The 13,659-nt window shown below is 35.6% G+C and overlaps 1 protein-coding gene across 1 annotated transcript in view; it reads right to left on the bottom strand.

The window, feature by feature from the left end:
* LOC137255931 (receptor-type tyrosine-protein phosphatase N2-like) overlaps positions 1-13,659 on the bottom strand; it is a 221,384-nt gene that overhangs the window by 130,351 nt on the left and 77,374 nt on the right. The window contains exons 3-6 of the mRNA XM_067793531.1: positions 8,733-9,548; positions 7,831-7,911; positions 4,109-4,213; positions 401-541 (exon numbers count right to left, since the gene is read on the bottom strand). Of these exons, the coding sequence (XP_067649632.1) occupies positions 401-541; positions 4,109-4,213; positions 7,831-7,911; positions 8,733-9,548 (1,143 nt within the window). The remainder of the gene's footprint in view (positions 1-400; positions 542-4,108; positions 4,214-7,830; positions 7,912-8,732; positions 9,549-13,659) is intronic.

Here is a 13,659-nt window from a genome sequence, read left to right as displayed (position 1 = left end):
GGTGTCATTCTTGATTTTGATGGTTTTCAAGATGGTTGATAAATCAACTTTGACGATGATCTTACATCACACAGTTGTTAGTATGTTTCCAGTTTAATTTGTAAAAAAATTGTACACATGCAAATTTAACATCATACACCAATCTTTCAAGAGTGATTACTGTACAAACACCTGTGGATATAAGGAAGTGCAAGTGATGATGCACTCTCAAAACATTCATTTTTACCATAGCAACATTGACTGACTCTGACATATATACAAATTGCTTCAGAAATTTTCCTCCTTTCCTGAAAGAGTATAGTAGGTATATGTTGATGGCAACAATTCATCATCTGCTTAGGGGTAACACTGATGTATGTGTGAGCAGACGGTCAAAAGATAGGACTGGGTACTGTCTCACCTGTGTCTGCAAGGTCTGCAGAGTCTGTCTGTGCAGGGTCTGTGTTCACAGGGTCTGTGTCCAGGGTGTCCACCATAGCCTCTACATACTTAGTCAGCCGCTGTAGCTGGGGATCATCCAGGTTCTTCGCCTCCACATTCCCTGAGAGCAAGAACAAGTGAGTGAGTGAGTTTGCTTTTAGCAATATTTTAGAAATCTCACATTTGGGGACGCCAGAAATGGGCTTCACTCATTGTACCCTTGTGGAGAATTGAACCCGGGACTTTGGCGTGATGAGTAGATGCTTCAACCACCATGCTACCCCACCTCCCTGAGCAAGAACAAGGAAAAGTAAATGAAAGGACACCAGCCAAGAGCAACCTTGTCAACTATGCATCCAGTTTTCAGGAAAGTCTTTTTATCCCCCTAAAAAACAAACATGTTGGTCAAGCATCTTAGAAAATATTTTTTGTTTTTTATTTGTTCACAGAAAAAAATGCTGTAATGAACAATATCCTGTTTCTCAAACAATAACTTCTCCTGGTCAATCACCAGGTTTAATATCTCAAATAAGTACAATGTCTGGTCCATTCCTTATCAGCCACCAGTGTGATTTTCAGGAATAGTGCTAACTACATAAAATCACAATCACTTATTTCAACATTATGTTCTTATCACTTTTCATCAATGTGAGACTTCAAATTGACATTGTCTACACTAATACATGTGCTAATGTGACAGTAAGTCAACTAGTCAAGTTCTTTTGAAGTCATTTTCATTCCATTTTCATTTTTCTCAACAAACATTCAATATCTAAGGCTTTAAAAGTGATTCACAAAAAAACTATTTTCACCATGATGCACAATAACGTTCCAGCTTCTTTTTCTACAATATGGAAAGTTTCATTATTATCTTAGCCTGAGGCCCTTTGCTGGACATCAGAGGACTTGTAAGTCTCTAGAGTGGTCCCATGGTTTATTCTCCGACAATTATAGCTCAGTTTTATTGCTGGGATGACAGTCCAGTCTCATCAAGATATAATCTTTCATTTTCCGCATGCAAAAGAATGGTTCATTTATTGCAAAAAAATGCCTTTTATCTATGATGTTGCATTTATTAAACTCATGTTGTTTTGAAGATTCGCACAAAAAAACTATTTTGGAAGCTGATTGTGTTCAGTATTAGAAGTCCTCATGCAGACAGGATTGTTGGTAACATTCCTACATGGTTGACTCACAAAGAAGTGATAATTATCTGCTATCATATCCAGTAGATACTCTGGCAAAAAGAGGAGGACATAATAAGTCTGAAACAGTGGGAAAAAACTCTTTACTTCAACATATGAAAGTACTTTCATCATGAAACACGAGAAGACATGACATCATCATCAACTTAGCTTTCAAATCGGAATAGTTCATGACACTTCCTAAAACAGATGGCATGAGAGCTGTTGAATACTGTATTGTTATGGCTTAGAAATCATTGGAATGATATTTGACACAGATAACCCATATTATCCAAATGACTTCATTACCTCATAAATATGATGCAAATACCTCAGCAATGATCCATTGTAGTGTATTGCTCTCAGGAAACTGATGCGAATTTGAACTACACTCCCCTGCTTTTTTGAGCTCCTAAATAAAATGTGCATTCAATATTTGTAAATTTGTAGGGAGGAAACCTATTACACTGTTGGGATGCAACCATGTCGTTTAGACCTGTTTATTCAACACCCTACTGTGCTTGAATAATTGCATGATGGAATATAATTCATGCACCATTTTTTCTTGAAATATTGACAGAGACCCAATGTGGTGACTTTGCTCATGCAGAAAATCATTCTGCCGCTGATATGTTGTGGGGCATAGCCTTCCTGTGGGCTTTCCAGTTCACCAAGAGAAAATAATACTCCCTTGAAAAAATCAGCGGATGAATTTGACAGAAACTCAACGGTTTGACAGCATTCCAATACACTAATTTATCATACAAGCCCAATATATTCTCAACATTACTCCATAATGCTGACCAATGTCGATAGTTGCATCCTCCAATCCGATTGGTCGATACACATTTCAGTGACAGTCGCACATTTTGGACATGGCAAGACTCATGCTTGCAGTCTCCTGGGATGAGAATAAAAATGATTTAATCTTTCAAAGATTGATTTAAAGAAAGGAGAATTTGAAAATTGCCACTATTTGTCATATCCAGCAAATGTTTATTGAAAGACCAAGGCGTGTGGTAATTGGTGGCATGATGGACATGAAATCCTCCTCAAAGGATACGATTCCACTGATACTGTGGCTGGGCACAACCCAGTAAACAGCTGGGCTCTAAATCACTCTTTTCCTAGTTTGTTTCATTTACTGCACATGCTACAACCATAAAAGACTTCATTTAAAATCACACACCCTTTATCCATTGAATATTCTATCTAAAATCCTTGCAATATTTTAATTTTCAATACAATGTTTGTAAAGAAATAATAGAGACAAAAGAAGGATAAGTTTACTTCAGTTCATTACTAGATACATGAATAATTTCAATGCAATGAAAAAAATTATTCAAAAATCAAAATAACATACATCAAATGACATGCAAGATATCAATCATACTTACTGAACAAATTACAAATATCTAAAAACTTCACAGCACAAAGATGTATTCCATCACAGTTAGTAAAGATATTATGATTTTAAAAGGGCAAAGGGTGAGCGTGTAGAATTCTAGTTATATCCAAGTATATGTTGTGTAGAGCCACCAGAATGAAGGCTGTTAGTAAGATACACAACTTGAAACTATCTTCAGCAAGACCAACTATCTGTGTCAACACAGTCAGGCTTTCAACTGAAGAGTTATGTGTCATTACTGCCAGTATGGAATAATGAAGTTTTCTGCCATTTGAGAAAAAAGCAGAAGGAAAGGAAGTGTCAATGTTTTTTAATGAGGAAGATTGTAAGTTGTAGCATTGTGATAAAGGGTATAGACGGTTTTATCCTTCCTGGTTTTATCTGCTCAACAGAATACCCACAATCAATGGATTTATCTGACCAAATGTTTAAATCTTTCATTATGTACATACAACCTTAAAACTAACCGAAATTCAATCATATTTTACCAACATGGAACTGACCAGTCGACCTAAACCACTGGTTCACTAGTCACTGACTGCCGTGGATGCATGCTTTTTCCATGGGGCAGGGTATAAATGATTTAATCTCCCATGCACAGATTTATATCCCACTCGGGCAGCAGGCACACACAGTACCTTGTCCAAAGTCATGTGAACCAGCCAGAAATGGACATCCTTACATGAGGTAGGATAAAGCACTGTTCACAAATAGCGTCTGAGCCTCAGACACTGAGGTCCAATGGATGTCTGCAACCAGTTGACCCAAGGGCCTGACTATACATTTGATTGAAGTTGTCATGTGTGATATGTCCGACTAATAAGCTCATTATAAATTTCACGTCTGTTAATATTTTCAATGCCAATTATAAGAAATGTTAAATATGAAATGTGTGTTCAATTTTTACTCATTGTGTCCTGTGAATTTTCAGTGGATCAGACAAACATCCGACTCTGACAGGACCCAAAGTCCTGTTTCCTTGAAACACCATTTGTGAACCTACAGTCCTGTCAAAACTGTTGTGTCATCCCCAGCACATCAAAACCAGCCTCCCCATCCTATGTATTCCTCCTCACTACTCCTCTCTACTCCTCACCTTCAAGAAGATTTTCCAACATCTTCTCATCTGGTGGTGAAATTGAAAGGATATCTGCACCCTGTACACTTTCTGGATCTTTCCTTGCAGGATCTGCTTGAACATCTGCAAAACATTCACTATTTTCACTGCCATGCTCTTATACTAAACATATCTGAAAATAAACTCAATGTTGTTTGAGGATTTATATATCAAAGACATGTTTCTTTCTAATTAAGATATGATAGCTATTATGCGAGCCAATAAATATATCCTAGCTATGATGCTTACTGACTAATAACATATCCTGGCTGAGATGCTTACTGACTAATAAATATATCCTGGCTATGATGCTTACTGACTAATAACATATCCTAGCTATGATGCTTACTGACTAATAAATATATCCTGGCTATGATGCTTACTGACTAATAAATATATCCTGGCTATGATGTTTACTGACTAATAACATATCCTAGTTATGATGCTTACTGACTTATAACATATCCTAGCTATGATGCTTACTGACTAATAACATATCCTAGCTATGATGCTTACTGACTAATAAATATATCCTAGCTATGATGCTTACTGACTAATAAATATATCCTGGCTATGATGCTTACTGATTAATAAATATATCCTGGCTATGATGCTTACTGATTAATAATATATCCTGGCTATGATGCTTACTGATTAATAAATATATCCTGGCTATGATGCTTGCTGACTAATAACATATCCTAGCTGACTAATAACATATCCTAGCTATGATGCTTACTGACTAATAAATATATCCTAGCTATGATGCTTACTGACTAATAACATATCCTAGCTATGATGCTTACTGACTAATAAATATATCCTAGCTATGATGCTTACTGACTAATAAATATATCCTGGCTATGATGCTTACTGACTAATAAATATATCCTGGCTATGATGTTTACTGACTAATAACATATCCTAGTTATGATGCTTACTGACTTATAACATATCCTAGCTATGATGCTTACTGACTAATAACATATCCTAGCTATGATGCTTACTGACTAATAACATATCCTAGCTATGATGCTTACTGACTAATAAATATATCCTGGCTATGATGCTTACTGACTAATAACATATCCTAGGTATGATGCTTACTGACTAATAATTATATCCTGGCTATGATGCTTACTGACTAATAACATATCCTAGCTATGATGCTTACTGACTAATAACATATCCTAGCTATGATGCTTACTGACTAATAAATATATCCTGGCTATGATGCTTACTGACTAATAAATATATCCTGGCTATGATGCTTACTGACTAATAAATATATCCTGGCTATGATGCTTACTGACTAATAAATATATCCTGGCTATGATGTTTACTGACTAATAACATATCCTAGTTATGATGCTTACTGACTTATAACATATCCTAGCTATGATGCTTACTGACTAATAACATATCCTAGCTATGATGCTTACTGACTAATAACATATCCTGGCTATGATGCTTACTGACTAATAAATATATCCTGGCTATGATGCTTACTGACTAATAAATATATCCTGGCTATGATGCTTACTGACTAATAACATATCCTAGGTATGATGCTTACTGACTAATAATTATATCCTGGCTATGATGCTTACTGACTAATAACATATCCTAGCTATGATGCTTACTGACTAATAACATATCCTAGCTATGATGCTTACTGACTAATAAATATATCCTGGCTATGATGCTTACTGACTAATAAATATATCCTGGCTATGATGTTTACTGACTAATAACATATCCTAGTTATGATGCTTACTGACTTATAACATATCCTAGCTATGATGCTTACTGACTAATAACATATCCTAGCTATGATGCTTACTGACTAATAACATATCCTAGCTATGATGCTTACTGACTAATAAATATATCCTGGCTATGATGCTTACTGACTAATAAATATATCCTGGCTATGATGTTTACTGACTAATAACATATCCTAGGTATGATGCTTACTGACTAATAATTATATCCTGGCTATGATGCTTACTGACTAATAACATATCCTAGCTATGATGCTTACTGACTAATAACATATCCTAGCTATGATGCTTACTGACTAATAAATATATCCTGGCTATGATGCTTACTGACTAATAAATATATCCTGACTATGATGCTTACTGACTAATAACATATCCTAGCTATGATGCTTACTGATTAATAACACATCCTAGCTATGATGCTTACTGACTAATAAATATATCCTGGCTATGATGCTTACTCAGACTAATAAATATATCCTGGCTATGATTCTTACTGACTAATAACATATCCTAGGTTATAATGATGCTTACTGACTAATAAATATATCCTGGCTATGATGCTTACTGAGTAATAAATATATCCTGGCTATGATGCTTACTGATTAATAACATATCCTAGCTATGATGCTTACTGACTAATAACATATCCTGGCTATGATGCTTACTGACAAATAAATACATCCTGGCTAGGATGCTTGCTGATTAATATATCACGGCCATGCTGTTTTTGATTAAGATATCCTGGCTAATATGCAAGCTAATTAATATATCCTGGCTATGATGCTTGCTGATTAATATATCCTGGCCATGCTGTTCCTGATTGATATATCCTGGCCATGCTGTTCCTGACTGATATATCCTGGCTAGGATGCTTGCTGAGTAATATATATTGGCTATGATGTTTTCTGATTGATATATCATGGCTGTGTTGCTGACTGATTAATATATCCTTTGCTTGCCTCATCTATTGTAAGGCCCTGTTTGAAGGTGAAAGTGAATTCTGAAGTGTCAGAGTATAAATCACGATTTGAAAGTAAATGTCTTATTTCCATTTTATATAATCACCCACACGAAATCAATCCTAATTAAGGTGCTAAAAATAACATTATACAATTTAACAAACCTTCACTCAACTAATTTTTGTATACAGGCTACCATCCAGAATGAATGGTCATTTTCTTTTCCTGAAATATTTTTTGCACAAATGTTACAAACACTGCCCAAGAGAAAGAAATTCCAACAAAATTTGATTTCTATTATATCTAATCCCATGTTCACGTGCTGTATAATGGATAGTCCATCAACCCTGTTTTACATTCAAGTCCATATTTTCTATGATATATTTGTTTCATGTCATTTTTTGTATGTATGTTGTCTTTTTTTAGCCATGCAGGCTCTTAGACAGCCCTACTGGCTATTACTTCGAAGTCTGACAAAGCCCCTCTACAATGGGGTAATCTTTTATTTCTATGGCAACCAAAGTTTAAGAAGACAGTCGCAGTGGCAAGAAAAAATCGAAGAAAAAACCTAATAACAAATTTTCTGATGCAGTTACACAGAAAATTTCACAAGAAACCAATGACCAATTTGTTTGAAATTAAAATGTAACCACTTCCAATTTGACATTAACCTAATAAACCCTTGGTATGGCAATGAATTGGAAAACTAGCATGATTACTTGCTGGTTGTAACAAGTTCTTTTTGTGACACGAGAAAATGCAGAAAAGAGGGATGCACAAGTTTCCAAAACTCAAAAGGGGAAAAAAAGTTATAAAATTTCATTCGCTTCAGACAAATTGGTATCTTCTAGACTTGGCTTCCGAAGCACCTTGAGGGTTGGTATGCTAAGAAGAGATGCTAATATCTTCCACACCACTAGTAATAGTGGCACTCCAATCGTGAACTGAAACATACCTGCACTAGAGTCAAGCCCTAGGCTGTCGTCTTTTCCTGAATCAGGATTTTCGAGGAGGTCGGTAGCTTCGTTAGCAGGAGCTGTAATTTGTAATATGCAGAAAAGGGAAAATCAGAGCACAATTTGTGAAATGGACTCAGAAACGAAACCTTGAAAATCTCGCCGCAATTTGCACCAATTAAAGGTCATCGCTAACATGGCCGACCAAGAGTAACTTCCTCTCGTTAAAATGGCAACCCTAATTTGGGATCAATTCGAAAAGAGAAAATTGGGGAATTTTTTAACAAAATGATACCCCCTAATTTGGTATCATCAGCGACTCGCATTTAAGAAAAGACCATCAATTCAAAAAGTTTTCCCAACTTCAACATGAAAAATATTTCAATTTCAAAATTCAAACAGATCGAGGTGCAAAAAGCTGTGAATTCGTCTTTTATTATTAATCCACTTAAATTTGCAAAGATCAAACAGATAAGGATATCATGAGAAGAAAATTTGCAATTTGAGAAATTGACGCGTTAAAGAAATCTTCATGAATAATATGTTTTGCATTTTAATTCAATAATTGGTTCTTTTATTAAAAGTCATGTCAAACTTGTTCAAAGAAGGCAATCAGATTCATGTGAAATATTATATTCTTAACACTTTCAGTCAGAAATGTGATATATAATCCCTATTCCATAATAAAGTTCAAAAACTTAAACTGAACACTGGCTTGTCAGAAAAGTGAAAAGAGTATTTCTGGCAAACTGGCGAAATCTATTTTCCTTTCCAACTGTGTGTAATATCTCAATACAAATAGTTCCATTCAGAACATGAGTTTATTATCTTAATAAATCATATTTGTTTTCTCTAATTTATGATATAATTCAAATGTTTCTGTATTTCTCATGAAACCCACCATTATTGTCCATGTCTTCAGCATCCATCTGTGGTCCCAGTGACTCTGGTTTGAGGGGGGGATAACTCATTTCTTCTGTTCCCAGAACGTCAGGGGCGTCACTGATGACAGTTTCAGGACTCGCAGTTTCCTCAATGTAGTCCGGATTTTCGTAATTTCCTAGTCCCAAATCCTGCTCTGATAATTCCTTCTCCTGTTCAACCATACGTTCAAGAGCCAAGAGATACTGTGCCATTTCGTAAGAACCTTCTTCTGACACTGACTCCTGTTGAGGAACATCCTGCACATAAGCCAGTTCACCTCCAGAAGTATCAGACATACCAAGAGGAGTGAGGTAGTTTCGGGGATTGGTTTCTTCTTCCATATATGGGTCACGTTTATACTGCCCTTTGGAAGCGTCGAAATACTTGTGGATGTTAACAAACTCATCCCTCTTATCAGAACTGGGAATGAGAGAATCCACATCTGCTTGACTGAGTCCCTCAGCAGATGCTTGGAGACGGCGGCCATCTTGAAAGTCCATAAGTTTTTGTAATACTGTTGCAATTTCTTCTTTAACATTTTCAGAATAAGAATTAGGTTGCGATAAAGCTTCCTCACACCAGCGAGTATCAAATGTTTCACCCTGGGCAAAAGCTAGCAGTAGATTTTGTAAAGAACACTGTGTATAGGCATCCTTCCATGTAAACCCTTTGCTGACAAGAAGCCATATTTGATCTTCTAGCTGCTCTAGCTGTTTTGTTGTCAGACGGAACTCAAATTCTCCTTCTGAGATCTCCCGATATTGAAGAGACTCACAGCTGCCAAAAAGCTGATCTGAAACCAAACCAAAATATTAATAACAAAGATCTGGCATTCCAAATGACTCACGTCTATGTATTTGATATCTGTGTATACAATTGGAGACACTATAATATCATAATTCATGTGAAAGAAGACATCTTTGTAAATGTGAAAGTTAATTGTCTTGTAGTGTACAGTTCCTTGTAGGCAATACATGATCAAATAATAATTTTCTTCTACTTAGTCGCATAATAAATGGTTCACAAAGAACTATTCACTTTAAATCCGAGATTTTAGATAACAAAGTGTTCTGCAAGGGCACACAACACACTGTTTTGCAGTATACAAAAATATGCTATGATTTATGACATAACTATATATAACACTGGGAGAGCATTTTGCATACAATTTTTTTTCGAAAATACACTAGTGATCACATAAGTTTTAAAATGTTCTTGTCAGAAAGAAATCCGAAACAAAGAACATTGACATATTTATATTTTCTATGACATCACAAATAAAAGTCTTTAAAGCATCTGAAACAAAAGCTCTAAAAGAAGGAAACAAGTGTTTTGTTTTCCAAATTCAGAAGAAAATATTTTCTAAAATATTTCTAAGATCCAATACAATTTACATTTTTCCTTCTGCATATATTTATTCCTAATATTGGCATCAAACTCAGTTGCCAAGAAAAAGCAAGCCCTGTCTCCTGCAGGAGTGCGAGGAGGAGATTTGGGCACTCTCAAAAAGACAAGAAGCTTAGCAAAATGTCATGGACGGAAATCTCCAGTTTTAAGGACCAGAGAACTGGGAAATGTTGAGTCCGAAAGGGATCGGAAACAATTTTCCTACTCGTTCACCTGCTTCCGTCGCGGAGATGGTTTCCTGTCCGAATAATGACATAGTAGTTATAGTTGTCTTAAAAAACAGCTCCAATATGGAGGACAGTGCAGCAGGGGGGCTGATTAACGATGACATGCACAGTACAGTAAATGACAACGAAAGAGTAGACTCTACTCCAAATAGCTTAATTATCTTCAAGTTACATTATCTCATGATAGGAATATCAACAAAAATAAGAGTGCTGTCATTTCCTATTAGGTACAGTATCATGGTGGCCATGCTGCTTGTAATGAAGTCAGTATTATCTATTTCAGTAGATGAAAAGCAGAAAGGGAAGGCAGCATGGTCAAAAATGGTGACCTTGTTCATTGCTATTAGTGCTAGCAAAACTGCATTACTTTTCATGTAGCAATTTTCCAAATAGGATAATTTTAATGAAAAAAAAAGCTAAATTTAGTAATGTTCAAGAGGTATGTTCAAAAATGTATTTCTAATATAAGAAGATAAAGCATCACACTTAGAAAAAACTGTTTTGATAAAGAATTCACCTTCAGATAAGCAAACCATGACCAACACCCAAAGGTAAAAAAATCCTTTTCTAAAATGTATTATGCAATGTGAGCTTTTCCACCTTTGAACAAACTACCAGATGCAGTTAAACAAAATACAATATGTTATTAGCAAAGGGATGAAAAAGATTCAACCCTTAGAAATATTCAATAAGATCCAATTAAAACTGCAATGTGAGGCAAAAAACATATCTTATCAAATCAGACAAACACGCAAACATAACTTGCATATTTATTTAATGGTGACAACATTGTTCCTGAGATGTGATTATCTCTTAAAAATGCCAGAGGTCTCGTCCAATACCAAAATATGAAAACACATTGTGTGTGGAAATGTGATGCCATCTGATCTTGTAAAAATAACCATAAATAATTGGTGGAGAGCGTATTATGTCAGGCTGTTAGAAGGCGGATAATTAGTAGAAACAAAATAAGCTTAGACGTGTTACTATCATGCTTTCATCATGGGCTAAGATGACCAGAATGCCAGCGGGGGTATGCCAGTAACGCGCACAGAGAAGATAATTTACAGATTCGATGCTGAGAGTTTTCGGCCTCAATTAGTGCTTCGAATCTTTCCTTTTCTCGGCAAAAATGTCTCTGCTGAGGGGCCATTACTGAGGAGGCCATAGAGCAACAACGCTACAGCTCCTAGCACTGTAACGAGAGCTGGATCTGCCTGCATTTGTCAAAGCCACGACTTGCGGCCATAACGGAATTAAGGTTCATTAAGTCGAGGTTTCGCCTGTCTTCGTATGGGGTGACAGCAGGCCCGATCGTCGCCATGGAAGTCTTTGGTGGTAGCGGAAATTATAGTTCTCTCTCCTACTCCCTGCTTGACAAGGGTTCAGCCTACTAATTAGTCCACTATGTCCCCTTAATGCGTATAGTCACACAGTTTCTTACTGCTCACACCAGAAACTGGTGTTCCACGCAGGAAATGAAAGAACAGAATAAATTTTTTCCATGCTTGATATGCTGAAACACCTCTCAAATATCTTCAAAAACAGATCGTACCTTGTGGGTGATAATGCACTGGGTTTGATATTTAAAACTGAACTGACAAATGAGAATTTTTGTGTTGTAAAAACCTCCCTTTTTAACATGTAAATATTTGAAGACATGCCATGAATTAATGCATCTACAGTTCCTTAAGTATTAACTTTGAGTAAATATACAAAACAAGCAGATAAATCCATAACCCTTAAAAACTGAATTTCTAACAACCCTTAAGCATTTTCCTGAGAGAATATAATAATGAAACATGCATGAAAATATCCCAAATCCTTCTTTTAAAAAACATATTGAATTTTCATGTGAGAAACAAACAGTGCATTAAGCCAAAATTTTACATAGAATTTAAAAAGATATAAACAATATCTTCTCTTTCAAACTGATTTGCAAGATTTAATGTATTTACAAGAATATTGGGGTTTTTTTGTCTGTAAATATCCATGCTAGGATGTTGCGGTACCTTAAGAACAAGGTACTAAATCCCTATGTTTAGATTTATCCTAGACATTTCCAGATTCTCATCCATCTCCATGGCAACAAGATTCAGCGTAAAGGTCAAACATTTGAAGACCTGTCACAGGAACGAGATTCCCTACCGTAGTCACAGAAATAATTAACTGTCCTCGAGTATCACTCTTATGGCATTGTCACATCCATTGTGAAAGACTCTACGCTGCGTATCTCTTCTAAAAAACCAAGATAAATTAAACACTTCAAGTAATATTTCACCTTTCTGTACAAAACCATTAGCAATAACTATTGTTCAGGAATTGTCCATTGTTTCGATATTTTTTTTAACATAAACAAATCAAAGTATATGTTCTTAATTCCCTTTGTTTCTGTGAGTTTTCAATGTCTTGAAGTATAAAGTTTCTGTATTTCATTTGTGGACAGTCAGTATTTGAAATATAATCTTTAATCAGCCCTAAGCTTTAAGTTCATTAAAATCAAGTGAGTTCCAAACTGCAGAACAATACAATGACAATACCAAAAAAAATATACTGGCATCTAAAAGAACTACTGAGATGACATGTCTTCTGTGACTTCTTCTTTTTGTGGCATATTCACTATCAGTAAAAATGACTGCATTTGATGCAATATCATGACTGAAAGTAATTATCATCATTAATTAGACACTGCCATTCACAGTCACACAAACAATTATCTCTCACTCCACTCTGTCTGATTTGCAAATACAGAATGGTTCAATATCTGCAAAATATTACCCTCTGTCAACATCCAAATTCAGCCTCCTTGTTACTTCATGTCAAAACAAGACCTGTCATACTTGTGTTGCAAGCAAGTAAATGCCTTGATATGTAATGTCACAACCATTCTGTTGTTTCATAAATCTGGCACCCAGACGGAAAGTGTCAGATTCTCTTGTTTTGTCAGTTTATACCCTGAACATATTTAAGTAATGTATCATGAACTATGAAGTATGTTAAAATATGGGCTGTCAACACATGAGTTTTAATGTCATGCCACATTGAATCCTTTGCCAAGAAGGTTGTGAGGTCACAGTAAGTCTGATATTGATCAGTTTCTGTTGTCAAGAAGGCTGTCATGCCACATTGAATCTGTTGTTGAATAGGTTGTCATGTTATATTGAATCTGTTGTCAAATAGATTGTCATGCCATACTGAATCTGTTGTTATGGAGGTTGTCATGTCATATTGAATCTCTTGTCAAGGAGGTTGTCATGTCACATTGAATCT

The sequence above is a fragment of the Haliotis asinina genome, chromosome 11 (genome assembly GCF_037392515.1).
Source record: "Haliotis asinina isolate JCU_RB_2024 chromosome 11, JCU_Hal_asi_v2, whole genome shotgun sequence".
In the NCBI taxonomy this organism is placed as follows: Eukaryota; Metazoa; Mollusca; class Gastropoda; order Lepetellida; family Haliotidae; genus Haliotis; species Haliotis asinina.
This window is presented reverse-complemented; position numbering and strand designations above follow the sequence as displayed.